Source organism: Poecile atricapillus, chromosome 1 (assembly GCF_030490865.1).
Source record: "Poecile atricapillus isolate bPoeAtr1 chromosome 1, bPoeAtr1.hap1, whole genome shotgun sequence".
Taxonomy (NCBI): domain Eukaryota; kingdom Metazoa; phylum Chordata; class Aves; order Passeriformes; family Paridae; genus Poecile; species Poecile atricapillus.
Genome location: NC_081249.1, coordinates 25,033,072 through 25,050,849, shown reverse-complemented (window position 1 = coordinate 25,050,849; position 17,778 = coordinate 25,033,072). Strand labels below are relative to the sequence as shown.

Here is a 17,778-nt window from a genome sequence, read left to right as displayed (position 1 = left end):
ATACATAGGATCAAATCTACTGTTCTAGACAACCAGTGCTCAAAGACAGTTTCTAAATGTTGCACATTCTAGCAACAATTACAGAATAAAGCTGTATTTTATTACTCAGCTCTTTTTTCTAGTAAAATTACATATGACGTTAAAGGTGGTTTACACAAGTAATACACAAGCAAGAGTCAAATGCTTCCTATATAATTAAAAAATAGGTATTTTTATGGTGTCAGACACTAATGAGAGGACAGAACATTTCAGAAGTTTTTTCACTCCCACACTTATATGTTTAATGACTTCATATCACACTCAAGGTGTTAATGCAAAAAAATGACCAGCATCAATACAAATGGTAGAAATAATCACTGTGCAGCCTATTCTCTAATGAGCTAGGGTTTCATTAAGTGTGGACTTGTACAAAACGCTTCTTTCCACTGTAAGAAATCCGTTCTCTCCATGTATCATGAATTGCTACTTGCCCTCTCCAGATATTTTTTGGTATATGAATAATTCAGAACTGGCCCAGCCCCTCAACTTTTACAGCAACTGACTTAAAACACCAGATCTCAGAATTTCAGCCCCCTTTGCTATCAAGGACATAAAATAGCTACATCTTCTGCTTATAATGCAGAGATTTTAGATGACTATGGTGGAGGAGGACTAGCTTTTCAAGAGTTTAAATTACCAAGAACAAAATGAGCCCTCTCCATTCAGAATGGAAGATATGGCAGCATCTGGGCTGATTGCCAAGCTTCATAAAGTACAGGTTGCCAAAGAACACAGAATTCTAAAGGCAAAAATCTAAATAAAAGAAATACAGAAAGTCATTTATTAAAAATGTAATGCCTTGCTGCATTCAAGACAAACACACAATCCTTTTCATTTCAGAACAAGTGACATTGCTTATTAATGCCATTTGTCCAAATAGATGATGACAACAGAACAAGAACACAAACATGGTGCTTAGGGGCATGGTTTAGTGGTGGACTTAGCAGTGCTGGATTAACAGTCGAATCCTATCTTAAAAGTCTTTTCAGTCTAAACAATTCTACAGTTCTCCAAACTGCGACCTTCCCATCCCACTATAAGCGCTCTACCCACCATCCCACCTGGATCATTCACCTCACAGAGACCAAAGTTTTCCGCAGTTCACACAAAAAAGGTACTTTTCCATACAGTTTACTCCAAGTTTACTTATCTTCAGATTAGTTAATTGGAATTTACTTGCACTACCTCCTTGCTTATGTATATCCAGCACTGTTTCTGAATTGTCAGGTCCATCATCATTTTACATCATCTCTTTCAAGAGCTTTCTGTCCCCATTTTAAGGAGGCCCAGGCTCTCCTCAGCATTTGTGCCATTTCAGCTGCATTTAACTACAGAGTGGAGAAAGAGGATGAGGGGATTTCTCAACATTTGCTGTGCATTTAAAAGATGCAAAGAGAAGGGCTGGGCACACTTGGGAAAGACCTTTCAACCCTCTTAAGCAGGATATATCAGCAGCTCCAGGCCTTCTAAATCAGCTTCTGACAAACAGGTTTTAGCCAAAATTAAAACACCTTGAAAAACTTTCTACAATACTTTACATGAAGAGTTATAATAATGCAACACAGTTGAAGCCGAGTACTTTTTGAGCTTAAATTTAAAACTAAGTAAAGCTGACCAGCACTGAATACCTAGAGGCTGAAGACCTACTTTGCCTAATGCTTCCTTAATCACAGCCCTTGTTCAGCATCAAATCACACCACCTGAGAACCTGACAGCTGACTCAAATGGTACCCTAAACAAGACTAAAGATTTTGACTTGTAGCCGTGGCTTGGGTTTATGGCGTTACCAGATACTTCGAGGTCAAGTATTCAGGTTAATTCACTGAAACATCGGGCATGTGGCTACAGTGTGGTGGCACCTCCTCTCCTCCCGATTCAGTTAAGAGGAAAGAAACTGTTTCCAGTAATGACAGTGTGACACCCAGTTTACACAGGAAGCTTTACCAAAGTTCACCTGGGAAAGCCCTTCTGCCAGAAGGCAGTCATTGGTTTAAATTTCAATTCCCTAGTTATATGACACTGATCAAGTGCAAGTCATTGCTTTTCTGTTCTATTCATTCCTTGCACCTGTAATCACCTCCACCTATTTCAGCATCATAAAGCCTGGCATTAACATAAAGCCACACAGTACTTGATACCTCATCTTCTTAACGTTAAAGACATTTCCTACAAGAACCAAGAGGAAATAGCTGTTTAAACTAATTCTTTGCATTTTGTTTGCTTCAGTCAGACACAGCCCCTGCTGCCTCATTCTACCACCCCTGCCCTTTGACGATATCTACTACTCTTCTCCATTTCAGGCAGCACAATCCATAAGTGTATTACACAGATTTTCTTTCTCCCCTACGAAGCTGCGTTTTCCACATTGGATGTGCCAATCTCAAACTCCACAGTACACTCAATTTAACACTGCTATGAACAGTCCTCATTTTTGCCCTTAGACTGCTAAGGGGCTAAACCCTCCATTCCTAATTACTTTCCTAATTACTTCGGCCATCTCCATACTGTCGGGTGCATACAAATGCATTATACAAATAGTATTTGCTCAGCTATCCACTCAAGACAATGCTTGCACTTCCTCCTCCCCATTTTTTTATTTTAATGCTTTTAGCATAGGAGAAACTTTGGTTACCATTTCACCCATATTCACATTTTTAATTTTCATTATCTTTTCTCCATTTCTTCAGCTTGAGCATTTTGAAAGAGATGTGTGAAAAAACAGGGGAAAATACGCTATAGCTTGAATTAAAATTGACTTCTTGGAAATCTGAAATAAAAACCTGGTCTTATCTTGCTTTCACTGTCTACTCTGCATTCCCTTTAACTAAACACAATCTGTGGTTATGCCATTCTCTGCTCAAGTGACACTTGGTGTTGGATCATCACATTTTTTTACTTAATCGCAGTATAGGAATCCATGGAGCAAGTTTAAACCTCAGCTCACTTGAAATGTACACAAAGTCCTGAAAAACAGGCTTAGCAATGGCATCATCAGGAAGCCTTTAACAGGGAGCAGTGTTAATAGGTGTAATTAAAACTGAATGACGTAGTTTTCCTCCCAACAGTCCCAAGAGGACAATGTTTTCTTTCATACACTTCTACGCTTCCCTCTGACAAGTTTTGACATGCCTGCTTGTTCAAACTCTAGTCTGAACACAGGCACACACTCCTTTAATACAACAGTACCCAAAATTTTGTCTGAGGAGTTCCATCATGCAGACCACCGTAGCATTCTATTCATGCTATACCAACCTGGCATCTCTGCAGCTTGGTGGACATAAAATATCCATCAAAATGTGGACGTTACTTAGAGTTTAAAGTGAGTATCTTCTATTTAGCAACAAAAGACAAATAGAGTACAGGACATAATGGAAGGGTTTACTTTTACTTTCAAAAACATGAGTGGGTTAAAATACTGTTCAAACATGACAGCTCACAACCATTTTTTAATTATTTGCAACATAAAAAAAAAGTCTGTGTCAGCTGCTTTGCCAAAGACAATGGCTCTTTCATGTCACACTTTCAATTGCTGCCTGCAAGTACCACAGTCTCCTAGGCAGTAAATGCTAAATGAAGCTCCAGCCCACAGCTAAGAGTATGTTTTAATAAAAAGCTATCATTTAGCTGAACAGGAAAAATCTTTTGAACAGTGAAATCATCAACTCAGTCACAACTGCCTAAGCAAGTAGCTTTTCAGAAACAGGCAGATGAGACTTTAATTCACTACTTGCATCCCTTTACACAATAAAATATAGAGAAGCACACAAAAGTGCTGTGCTTCATTTATTCTGAAATCTCAAGCTGAAGAATTTTCCCCACTCCAGACTAGAGTTGGTTCACAGCTTGAGATATTTTAAAGGTCACCATGAAAAGTGTCTTTAAGCCCTACTAATTAATTCAAATCTTTCTTAGAACAGCTGCCTCAAAAGCTGCAAATCACACTGGAAGGGGGAAGAAAACAAAGTTCAGATGTGCCTACAAGTAATAGAAGGAAAAAAAATAAAGCCATTGAACCTTTGAGGAAAGCAGATCCAGGAACTAAAAATGTACACATTTAAAATCACAACTTACGCTTCTGAAGGAGGTCTCTGTTTGTAATAGATGGAGCACGAGCTATCACTGCTGAGGGGTCTGAGGACTGCACACAGGCACCGCATTTTGAGAGCGTCGTGACACAGCTTAGCTCAGCAACCCCTCAACTGCAGCTTTGAATTTCCTAGGGCTAAACTTCCCAGTCAAGCTCCTCTCCCAGGGACTGCTGCTCAGTGTATGACATCAGCCTGTGCACTTGCAGGCTCAGGGATCCACCAAAGTGGGGGAGGCACAAAGAGTTTTCTGACTCAATCTGATCTGTATTCCATGCTCCAGTTACTCGGAGTAATTGTGATGTTCCAGCTCCACAAATTTTATCCAGACTGCTAGGTCTGTGATGCCAGTGTAGAATATGTTTGGGACATGTTATCTAAGAGAACAGAAGAATCTAGCAAAATTAACATTTCAACAAGTAAAGATTTTTGAACAGCTTTCTTGCTGCTAAGAACTGGCTTGATATTTGCCACTTTGTAAAATGAAAAAAGCAGGTGTGTGTTAGTAACTTTCAACTTCAACTTTCAACTTGCCTTTTCATCAAATTAAATTTTCTTCTGGTAAGATTTTTCTTCTGTTTTAAATATACTGCTGTTTAAACAAAGTAAAGAAGTTTAACACCACACTCTACCCTTCCAAGGTTACATACCTGATGCTGGTTACATTGGGTCTGTCCATCTTTCCTCAAAAGAATTTTTTGTCCACTGATCAGTGGGGCCTGTTACATTTGGTGTTTTAAATTATGTTATCCAAACTTCAGTAAATCCCATACTCAAATACCTTTTCTCTTGTCATTTTTGGATATAGTCCATAGGAAGTCTCAGTCCTAGCTTCTGCCTGCTCTTTTTTTTTCTTGCTAGACTTTCTTGTTGCACTGAACTTTGTTGCTTGTGATCTTTCTCAGCTAGGTAACATTTCATGTTCCTGGCATTCCTTATCCTGCTGCAATTACCCACTTCTGTACTTTGTATCCAACTGGGTTTTTTAATCTGCAGGAAATTCACTCTTTCACGCCTTCGGTTGCTCATTCTGCTCCTCCTCTTACTGGAAGGCAAGCATATGTCTATGATCAGAAGCACACACAGAAACAGTGCTAGTTTGACTAAACTCTACACCCTCAAGGCAGTACTGGTCTCACCAGTCAGCAAAATTATCTACTAAAATAATACCATATATTTGAACATCTACCCTTAGACCTGAACTGGGATCTTCAAGCAAAACTGTGAATAGTAGAACCAAACCTGATACAGTGGAGCCAAAAAGCTGGCACTGTTGTGGAATAAAGTAAATAAAATAGGGATGGTGTACAGTGGCACTAGAGGCACCGTGAGAAGGGATCACACAAAACCCTGAGCTCTGCCAGAGCACCACCCAACCATACCCAGCAAACTCCACCTCTTCAACTCTAGGCAGTGGCTTAAGACACAATTACAAGATTAAGACATAATTACAAGATACAATGGCAGATCTGAAGAAAAATTACTTAATCCTTTAAAATTCTTGATTCATTAAGCAGAAAGAATTTAAACTCTGGGAAAAAAGTATGCAATAGCTCCAAAATTATTCCTGAGACATAAAGTACTTACCAAATTTCAAGACAGTATAAAATTGGAGAAATTATGTTGCATACCAATTTTAACACCTGGGTAAAATCTACAAAGCCGTAACTGGAATCAAGAGGAGAATCTGTTCTCAAACTTAATAGAAATATTTTGTTGTTGCTGTGATTATCAGAGGCAAATACATCTTCAGAAATACCAAGCTCTGAAACCTGAACTCATGTATGAGCTGCATTAAATTTTACTCCTATGTCTTCATGTTCACATACACTTAGGTCTCCAACAATTTTAATAGTCTTTTAATTGTCTGACTACTAATAATTTAATTTAATGAAATGAAAGATGTTTGTGGCTTTGAAGATTTGAACATGATAAATGTCTTATTCTTTAAATAACACAATTGACTCCCTTCAGCCCAGACTGTGTATTGACATGAACATGAACATACATGCACACACAAACCCTTATTCTACATTAGTTGAATAAAAGCCCCCATGTTGCTGCTGCATATTATCAAGAAGCAAATGACAAAAGACAAAGTGGAAACAGATTTGCATTCATACTGGATGGGACTGAAAAGAAAAGAAAAAAAAAAAGACAGTCACATTCCAATTGAATGCCCTTTTTAAATCTCCAACCCCATCCCTAGGACTGACTTATTTAGAATGTACTCCACAAGAATACTATTCAAAGAAAATTTTTGTCTAGAAGTGCACAGTAATTCTGGTTAATATCACGTTTTACCTATACATACACACAGACCCTTTACAAGGTGTCAACAACATCTTAACAGGTCTTAAAACTCTGTTTTAAGAGGACCTTTGACAGCTGACATATAAAACCCCCACATGTAATGCTCCGGACAACTGCTTACGATTTTAATGTGATCCAATCACTCTGAAGAAAGAATAAAGTTAATACTTCAGCCAACTTCATTAAAGCATTTTTTGCCAGTGACAGTTAAAAAAATAAAAGTAGTATATTTCATAAAATTTTAAAAAATCTTCATCTAGAGCTATTATGTAGGAGATTTTTTTTGTTGTTGATATGGGTTCCCAGAGAAACAAACAGCCTAATAAACTGAGTAGGAAATACTGATTTTGTGATACAAGAATTTGACATTTGCTAGGTTTTCTTTTTTTCTAAAAAGGCTTTCAGAGGTACAGTTACTGCATATATGTTCAGTTTATGAATTGCACAAAGCTCACGGCAAGAAACCACCTTTTTTGGAGAGTAAGAATTTATGTTCCAAATCAAACTGCTCCAGACAGTTCCCTTTTCTTCTCTAAAATGCTACTGAATAGCACAGATGCTAAAAAGATGATATAAAGTCCAAGTATTCCACATACACTTATTTCTTTGCCCTATATTTGGTAGTATTAAAACATATGGGTTTGGACCTTCTTCCAAAATTATAATGACAAAACAACCAACTAATGTCTTTTCTTAAAAACCTTAAACCTTGGCATTTTAACCCAGTATAAACTGCAGTGTAATTATTTCCCTATTAGTACAATCATGGCTATCCTCAAACCTCATGGCAATTTTTAAATTAAGATTTATAGGGGATTTTTTACACACTAAAATAATTTCAGCTAAACAAAGAGTCAGTTCTGAGTATTTTACATTTCTTCATGCCTCCAACCCGTTTATTATTTCTCTCTTTCCCTCTTCTTTGAAATAATGTAATTAAAAGTTTTTCTGTATTCTGAGGAAGAGATTCAGAACTGCTTAAAGCCACCTTCTGATTTCTCATGGCAGCTGTCTCAAGCAGAATATTTAATCAGGCCACTTGCTACCTACAGCAATATTGAACAACAAAAATTAAGATATTACAGTAATAAAAGTGAGGTGGTTAGAAAGAACAGGATGCAATTCTGTTGACTCATGCCTACTAACACAATAGCATTAAACAGAAAACTGTCTATCTCCTCTTCTCTTGAGCTATCTCATAAGAACAACCTTCCACAACCAAATTACTTAACTCCTCTATGATACTTATATTGTCTCCACCAGGATTTGATGTCAAGCTGACTTTAGAGACCTGAAGCTGAATTTTTCTTAGGACATCTTACACAAAAGGAAACATGAAAGAGAAGAAATACTTCTCTCCTCCATTTGCAGAACAAACAGCTTTCCTCCCTCCATACATTTCTATCACCGTCTCTCTGAGTTCTGAGATAATTCTTTACAGATATCCCTGAATCTAAAGAAATATAGATGATCATTTTGCTGTCACATGCCATCTTCCATCTATAGGTTAAATCCCAGACCTCTGTATGAAAAGAGCATAAAGACTCAAACAAACAAACAAAAATTTCTAAGCCCAAGTGTATTAAAAACCATTGACAGAAAACAGTACTAAGAAGAGAGTCATTTGAAAGAAAGCAAACACGTAGGGATTTCATCAGGGGGGTTTAAATAATATTTTTGACTTGCTGAATTTTAATGACAAAAACTTACCTTCTTTCTGCCTATATTGTATTGTAAATTTCCAGCTTGATTTTTCCAGCTGGGGTTGGAATATAGTTACAGGTATTAATAACGTAAGTGAAATTTCAGAGTATTTGGTAACTAGAAGGTTTTTTGTCATCATAATATTATATATAAAGCTCACAAACTTGCCACAACATTGCTGTTAAAACAAAATTTGAGTTCCTGAAAGAAGCTAACACTATAGGGGAGAAATCTATTGTGATCATCTTTGTTTTCCAAGTGTTAAGAGTACTCAAAATATCTTTAATCCAATGCAACAAGACAAAAAGGAGAGGGATGTGTGAAGCAAAATGAACATATATCCTGCTAGAATGTGTCCTATAGCTAAGCTCCAAGAAGTTATGGTTCTGTCCTGCAACACAAGCAAGCATAAATAGCCCCAAACTAACAGCTGCTTCAGCACGAGGGTCATCAGAATACAAGTATATAGCAAAAGCTAATGAAAGCTGACTTGTTTCATCAAATTCTTACCTCAAGACTTTTCCCTCAAGGTGATATAAAGCATCTTCTATGTAGATTTAAGGTCTGTCCAAAAGCTGAGCAACCTACATCCTGTTAAATAAGCATCCTACTTCTTATGGAAAACAGTAATTTTGTAAAACTCACAATTCTTTCATAACACTCAAAAGTAAGGCCAAGGGTATAACTGCATTATGCAGTTAAGTATCTACAGGTTTTTAGAGGGCTCCAACTGTCTAAGCAGCCTAAGTCATGTCAGTTTTGCCATAATTTCACAAACTTGTTTTGATCTCAACATTTTTAAAACAAAGACTACAATCAGTGAAGTTTGGTTTACATATTCAGAGTCCAGCATGTGTTCTTTCAAATAAAAAATTCTCTCAAGTAGTTCATAATACACTATCACAAATGACAGACAAGCTGCCCACATCACATGAAACAGCTTTGTTTTATGGGACATTTTCTATTTTTTTTATTACATGTGTAATTTTTTTTCCTCAAGTTCTACTACACCAAACACGTCAAAAGAGATATCACAGCTTTACAACTCAAGTGTATGTTACATTTTTGCATCAGGCTTGAAAGACCACAAAGTTAACATACCTGTGTTCTGTAAGAACATTTACTGCTGATGGGTGGTTGGCACAGTACGTAAGGTATAAGCTTTTCATCTGTGGCATCAAATTTAGAAAACATCCTCCAACCCTCTGCTGAGCTTCAGGCAACCTAAAAACAGAGTAATAAAGATGAAAATACTATAATACCAACCAGACAGAGAAATAAATTAAAGCCCAGAAAAGCAGTGTATATTGTGTGCTGGGTTTGGCTGGGGTAGCATTAATTTTCTTCACGGTGGCTGGTAAGGAACCATGGTTTGCATTTGTGCAATAATGGAAAGGCAACAGAAGGGATAAAACTCTCCTTTTCTACACAGCAGCTCCCACTTGAAGGACTAAGCCTTTTCAGCAGAAGGCCAATTGTATAACCCACAGTGAGGTTATACAGAAGATGAGCCACTAGCTTTCATCAGTCCTAGATTACAAACTTACTCCTGACACCTTGTCTAAACCATTGTAAAACATGTGCAAGATGAAATGTTTCAATTTCTCCATGCACTTGCTCTCCTTCCATAAAGGCTGCATAGCCTAACATAAATATCCTTAATTCTTGCTTCTTTGCAAGACATGACAGTGGATTTTACTGTTGTTGTTAATCTTTTTAACTACTCTTAAAACCAGTACTTCACTCTTCACACCAACTGTAAAGCTAAATGAGCCCTCACTGAGTACTGAAAGCACACATTGTTGGCACACGCAAAGAGCTTCATTCTAAGAATAGTTCCAACAATTCTTTCTGGAAGAATATTTTTTTTTCCTGAATAAATTTTTTTTTTTAAATGTCAGTATTTTCTGTAGTTGTCCCAGACATGTATACTAAGTTCCTAAACATCAGTAATCAGCATATCCCCTTCAGAAAAACATGAGAGATGCTCCAATGAACTTCAGTAGGAAAGAAACCATTCAGCTTTCCAGGACAACCACTCCTGCAGGCAGGGGATGTTCCCATTCTGCTGGAACACAATCATTTAGTTTCAGTCCTTAGATTTGCTCATAGCAGCCAAAATTCAAAGTTCATCCCAAGAAATTCTCCCCCAAATTCCAAAACAGTAAGTCTGTCTCCTATTAAGCTGTTCAGTCCCTCTGCACAGAATGGGAAGACTACCCAAAATGAAGTAAAGGTTGACTGTAGAGGTGTTCCAAACACGAGGCAGAGGAAATGCACGCCCTGATTTGAGAGCAATGCTTGTTACAGACACCCAGAAAATGACAGCTGAATCCCCAGCTAACACATCATGCCAGACGCACTCAGGTCACAGTGTCAACACTCCTTATATCAAAGGTTAGGGCTCATATTTTAAGTCTGCCTCTTTTATTTTTAAAAAGTTTAATAAATTCTGAAGTTAATAGAGTGGCTGCTTTTGCAGGTGTTTAGGGGAAAACCAAGGGCATTCCCCAGCATACTGAGGGAATGCTATTCTTACAGCCTTGCCAAGCAGCATTTCCTGCCAAGCAGCTGGCCCCCTTTAATAAATCCAGCATGAGCTAATAATACATTCTTCGAGTAATAGATGCAGCCAAAGTCTCAAACTCTGAAGACATATTCAAGGCATATAACTCAGTATTAAATAGCAAGAGGCTCCAATAAACAGTTGCTAAAAATGGTTAAATTCCCATTTCATACTGTAGTGATGGGGGTGGAGGGTGATTTATGGCTGTTTGCACTAAGCAGACATCTGTGTCTTCTCAGTCTGCTGTTCTTTTAGAAAAATCAAAGACTGACATTATTCTCCTTCATACATTGCACATGCATTGCCACTTTATACTGTGCATTCTTTGTTGAATTAAGATAATTAACAGACTTTGTAAGGGGGTGGTAACTCATCCCCTTTGACTTTTCTAATCCATGCATTTCAGTTGCAAGTGCTTTACTATTTTCAACAGATAAACTATTTTACCTGCTTAAAAAAACAACAGTGCCTATCACCACATCATATAAACCTTTTATTAATTAATGTGCTCCATAAAGAGTGTATATTTAACATATGTATATGTATTATATAGACATATGTATATTAACATGCATTTAAGTTATACTAACTTCAGTTAAAAAAAAGGCTGGATACATATTTTAATTCTATTTGCAAATGTAAAAGAACCATAACAAAGCCTCTGCTGTTGTACACATGCTTGAGGAATCACCACGTGACTACGTCTAAACTACCTAATGTCGTCTGCTTGCTGGGATTGCATCCAACAGCTATCAGTTCTGTTTCTCCAGACTTCCAATGGGCACTCAGTGTATGGTAACTTGAAGAAAGAAATAAAAACTAAGTGTAATTGAACTCCAAAGAGAGTTCTGAAGAAACTAAACGTTATCTCCTGAGGCTTCACAGTTAACAAGGTTACTGAAATAAGGTGCCACTTTGCAACTTTCTGAGCTACTGTTTGCACAAATTGAGACACTACTGAACTTATCCACAATCCTTCAGACTAATTTTCACCCTCTTCATTACCACACCTCTCACTAATTGTCTAATTGTCTTAGCTCTTGGACATCAGTTACTATGCATGTTTGTTTCAGGATATCTAAAGGCACCGAGCTCAAATTCCCTTAATATCCATAGCCTCATTTCTGTTGATACTCATGATAACAAAAAGTAAAGGATGATACTGGGACTTCACAGACTTAATTTGTATCGGCACTCCAACACCAAACCTGAAATACTAATGAGTTTTGCACTAGATTTAAATAGCCTCCCCTTCACACTCTGGCCTCTCCCCTCTGTTTTTGCTTGGGGTTTTTTGAAATTCCATTCCACTTCAGGATCATCCCCAAACATGAAATATCTGCTTGCACTTAGAACAAGACAACAGTTACTGTGACTGCAAGAGCAGGGACATGAGGGAAAGAGAGGATAAACCCCAGCCATGGCTGTTACAGGGCAAGGAGGTAAGCCTGAGGTACTGCATAAAAGACTTCAATTGACTACAGAGGAGATCAGATCTAGCAACCCATGTAGGCTGGTGTCACCAGCCAGCCTGTATGTCACATGCCCCTCCTTACTGAGAAATACAGGCATGGACTAACAGTTTTACTTCCAGGTAGAATGGAATGGAATTCAATGGAAGAATCTTTTCTGGAGCAGGAGATCAAATCAGGTTCACCATCCTGCTACAAAAATACCCACAGAGCTACACTTCCAATAGAGATCATTTAGACCAGGCAGAGATCACCTGAAGGACACTGACTTTGTTCACAGAGACTCTTCTGCAGTGTGAACTACTGCAGAACTGATCCTTGGCACCGGACCACAGACCTGGAATGAGGCTTAGAGCACTGGACCATTTTTTGTCATCAGAAGATCAGAGCATGGGGCACTCTTGCTATGTTTCACTGTCAAAAATCTGCTCTTACACAACCGAAGACTCCAACAGCATCTCCAACCTTGTCTTTTACAGTTCTTTTCCACCATGAACCAAGTGCACTGGAAGCTGATCAGCCAAAAAAAAAATCACCTTTGAAGCCTATCAGCTAGAAGATTCTCACTCAATGCTAGTTAGATTTATTCCATGCACCACTTTTGTTTGGTAAATTAAGAGAAGTTAAAAAGGTCGAAATGACTACAACCTGGACAAGTTTAAAGGGGACAAACCTTTAGAAATGAACCAGATGACCTTCAAGGCCATGGGCAGGGTGGGAAGGTGGCACACAACTAAACCCAAACCATATCCAAACAATCATCTCCCCCAAAACACACAAAGAACCCACTACAGCACCTTATGTTCTGAAAAAAAAACCACAACCCAAAGTTTAACACCATGAGGATTAAATAAGACAAAGTGGCACAGGCAAAAAAGGAGGAAAGCATAAGGAAGTTTCTGTCATTGAAGTACATGCAAGGATTTGTTAAAGAGAAAACTCAAATGACACTGTCTTAAGGTGGGTGTGGAATTCAAAAAACACTAAACTCTTATGGCCAAGAAAAGGAATTTGTCAAGCAAGGTAGGTTGGCAGCATTATAATTGGCAGGACGACAGCATTTGGTCATTCTGACATGTCTAGTTAACTAAAACACTGCACTGGATGTTGCAATATGAAGTGCCTCAACGACGGAGCTATAAGCTCTCTGCCAAAAACAAAATAAAATGATAAATCTATTTTCAGCCCAGGAGCTAGTCTGAGTTTACAGAACAGGTTCACCAGCCAAAAAAACATGGCAAAATGACAAAACAAAACAAAACAAAAAAAAGGCAGCAGAACAAGCATTCTTCTACATGATGGGAATCATGATGGATTAGTGGATTAGATTCCAAACAAGAGGATTCTGTATGCTCAAGTTAATGTGCTATGATGAAAATTAAACTGAAAATACAACTCGGCATGATAAGCATATTTATGAAATGAAAATAAGACAAAATGTTTGCAGTAATGCTCCAGTAACTCTAGGGCATCACTTTCTCTGCCCACCTACTAGTATCCAGTATGTTCCTAGTTTATAACACAGCAACATTTCATTTAGCAGGAAGAAGAAATAAAGGACATTATGAAAAGGTGCTTTAAAAGAGTTTAAGCCAAGCAGAGTTATTAATGAAGCTTTCTGAGCTTGATATTATTATTATGATATCACATTAACCTACACTGCAAGTTAAAATGAAGTTTGCAGTAATATTTGTTTGAAGGTATATACTCTATTTCCTCTCATTTTTAAGACCACCTTAAAGAAAATTAGAAGATGACAGTCTGTTCCATGAAAAGTTTTTAGTTTCCCTAACTTCTGATGCAAAAAAACAAAATCATAGTAACAAGCAAATGAAACAAAGAGCAATGACAAGAACCAAAAGGAAACATTTGAGAATGGTGACAAATGGACACTTCCAGAGATTAAGACATTTAAATAATCAAGTCAAACTTGCCAGAATGACTATCCTTCTTTCTCACAGCATGACAGACAGACCATTTTGAGAATGTTTCCATAACACTGCTAAATTGCACTACGCACCATCCTCCCTTCCCCTCTCTCTGTTCTACGTTATCTAGAGGCAGGAGAGAAGGACAGAAGGCAGGTGGCTGGAGGGCGTGGGATCTGAAGTCAGCAACAGAACCAGGCATATGTTACTGCCTAGTGGAGATGTAGCTTATCCTGTCATGACAAGGCTGCTGCTTCACACAGAGCAGCTCAGGGGAGAGGAGGGAGAGGTCAAAACAAGACACACTGACGTGATACAACGCTCACTGCTGCCAAAAGAGGTATTTTCTTCTCTATACAGGACATTAATTTGTTCTCACAGCAAACAAACTTATTAAGCCCTCAGTGGCAATTCAAATTACTAACTTGGCAGAAACCAAGAAAATTTGGATTAGGAAGTTGCCTTAGCTCACTATGTGGTCAGACAAAACTAGAATATAGGCAAGGAAAGTGACACAACTGAGGTTAGGATTGTAAACTACACTTTCAGTGGAGTTTCAGAAAATTGTTAGGACAATCCAAAGGAAATATGGTCACTTTCTTTTTTACATGCCCAAGTGCTGAGATAGCAAGCTGAAAAATACCAAGTTACCACTTCAGCCTAAATTATGGAAGCAGGACTAGTGTCTTCATGCTCCTCCTACTGTGTTCCATGCTTCCCATAAGGTGCAGGACAAGCACTGAGGGGTTTTATTTAATTCAGGTTGCTCTTTCTGCCTGTCCTGCAGACCTCTCCCAGCACACCTTGATGATGACTTTTGTTCAGGCCAGAATACTAAGTACAAGCACTCTCATACAGTATCCTTCATCCAAGTCACTTACCTCCTTCTCCATTGTTCCACCATCACATAAGGCTCCTCCATTCTTTTTCTTACTTTGAAGAACATATTTACAATTCATGCCCTCAAAACCAGCACTTTTCTACTGGTATGCATTTGCATCATGAAAACTCAAAATTTATTTTAAACTATACCAAAATTTCTACCTTTGCAATTGCATCCTATGGCAAACATGTTTCTGTACAAAGAATCAATATATTCACCAAACATCTATTACTGTACAGCTCTGGCAACAACACTTGAAGTAAAAGGAAAAAAAAAACTATGCAAAAAAAAAAATGCAACAAGTAATAGAAAATATTTGCATGTTAGCATTTACTCTATCCAGTATACATGGTACTTACTTGGTGCATTCTTCTAAAGATTGTACAAGCATTTGCTGGAAAGAACTTATTTCTTCCAGGTTTCCCATTAAGTATGAAGTACTTGTCAAGGTTAACCTGGAGCCAAAGCAATTAAAACATGTTTAGGTTTTCAGCTATTGACTAATTGTGCATTAATACTACCTATTGCCTTATAAGAAAACGCCTACTGGTTCTTAGATCAGGGACCAGACTGTTTCAGTCAGCAAGCAAACTGAATCAAAGCAATCCCTGCCTCAAGACTCATACAGTTCACAGAAGTAAATTCACACTGACATCGACATTTTGACCATGTTAACCCTCCCCAATACATGAGAGATCTCAAGCTTAATTTAAAACCCAGGACAAACTCACATACTTTTCACTGGCTTGTAATGGTCGCAGGTAGTTTGAAAGCATTGTTTGTAGCTCCTTAGCATAGTCATTTTCTGTTTCTAATATATTTTGTAGCACCTACAATAAATGACAGTTGCTAATTGGTACTTTTTAAGATATATCAATACCAGTTTTAAAGCATACTAAAATTTATTTAGCATGAGAAAAACCTAAATGAGAGTTCCTACTTTAAAAATTCAAATATCAGCAAGAAATCACTAAATACTACACATCTATGAAATTCACAGGGGAAAAAAAACACTGCACACAAGTATTGTTAGCCATACAAAGAAAAGGTAAACTAATGGGATTACCACTACACATTTTATTGCAAAATTTGAGTTACACTGAGCTCTCTTCCATTCTCTTCCAAAGCCAGGGGTAATTATTCCCCCTATATACTTCAGAACAGACACAGATCATCAGAGGATGGTAAAGCACAATAGAGTTGCAAGAGAAATGAACCGTGTCATTTTCTCAGTCTCAATTACAACACATTACATCTAATGTTCCTAGTGGAGTGTTCAGATGCACTAAATAACCTGCTAGAACACCTGAATATTAACAGATTTACAAAGATCAAGTAACTTTCAACTTCATTTACCAATACAATTAGCACTATTACTGTATTTTTAAATAGTGCTGCCTAACCTTACACTGGGAGTACACTACCATAAGAAAATTACAAAGACTGATGCAAAGCCAGGTATTTACAAAATAAAGTACACACTTAGGTTTTGGCTGAATATAAATAAAATAAGTAGAATAACCCCAAGGATGTACAGGAAAACATTTTACTGGGCCATTTCTTGGGAGCCTGCTTTAATATATCCTCCAATATAATCATATCAGGCTCTACTGTACTTTTAGAATGCAGCTTCTTTTTCACTTCCAAAAAGTTATTTAGCAAGAGAACCATCAGAATTAAATGCAGTTTAGTGAACAGAGCTGAACTTCGAAAACTTACTGCTATTCACTGGTCATAAGCCACACCACAAACCTCATTTTGTTACTTGACATATTTGTCAAGCCTACAGTAATATCTCATTTCAGCATTTATAAGAATGACTGTAATTGAGTGCATTATTCATTGTTGTAGTCAATACTCTTTCTCAGGAAATAAAAAAAGCCATTCATTCCTAAATGCAAACCTGATGAAATAACTTTAAATAGTTCAGTATGTCAATGAAGAATTCACTGTTCCTTTCATTGGTGTCACTGATTCTGCTTATTCCTTGAATGCTTCTATTCATTTGGGGAGAGAGAGAGAAACCATTTTTGAGTCAATTCTTTTGTTGCAAGTCTGAATCCTGAACTCAAGATTAAAATGTCTCCATTCTCTGCTAAACACTGTGACAGAAGAACGTCACAGGGCAAATTATAGCTACTAACTGGGAAATTACAGCATAAAGTACAATATGGGCACACAAATTTTAAAAAAGCTAAGGGGTTTTTTTGACCGTTTAGATCAGGGAAATAAAATATCTCTGCCAACCATAGCACAAATATACTATACTACTACCCTATATTCTCTTACATATATAAAACAAGGAAAGCAAATTGTTCATATGGTAATATAAAAGTACTTTGTATCCATGAGGTTGAAAACTAAGTGCAAAATCAGTATTTTTCAATATGTTTTTCCCCACAAAAATCTCCCAGCCCAAAGTCATTACACTGGCAGGAAAAATTAGTAGGGAAAAGGAGACTGAAAGCCAGGGACAAAACCACAGCATCCTGATGAAGAACTGGACCATATTAAAAGACACCAAAAGACAAAAATCAACAAATTTGCTAAAGATCTTGAAAGACTGCACCACTATCCCCTTTTTTCAAAGACTACTTCCATTCCATGACATGAACAGCTGTCCTAAAAGCCTGAAATAAAATTAGTTTCATGTTGGACACACTTCATTATTTTCCCTGTGCTGGTTTGTATTTTTCTTTGAGGATTTTCTTTGCCATATGTAGAAGATGGGATTAGAGGAAAAGGACTTAAGGGCAGGGGGAGGTAACAACAAGAAAGCTTAAAAACT

The 17,778-nt window shown here is 37.5% G+C and overlaps 1 protein-coding gene across 6 annotated transcripts in view; it reads right to left on the bottom strand.

Annotated features, from left to right (window-relative positions):
- Positions 1-17,778, bottom strand: part of ARHGEF7 (Rho guanine nucleotide exchange factor 7) — a 118,139-nt gene that overhangs the window by 33,095 nt on the left and 67,266 nt on the right. For all 6 annotated transcript variants that reach the window (XM_058840761.1, XM_058840727.1, XM_058840745.1 and 3 more), the window contains 3 exons: positions 15,726-15,820; positions 15,350-15,445; positions 9,243-9,365 (listed from right to left, as the gene is read on the bottom strand). In XM_058840761.1, coding sequence (XP_058696744.1) covers positions 9,243-9,365; positions 15,350-15,445; positions 15,726-15,820 — 314 coding nt within the window. The remainder of the gene's footprint in view (positions 1-9,242; positions 9,366-15,349; positions 15,446-15,725; positions 15,821-17,778) is intronic.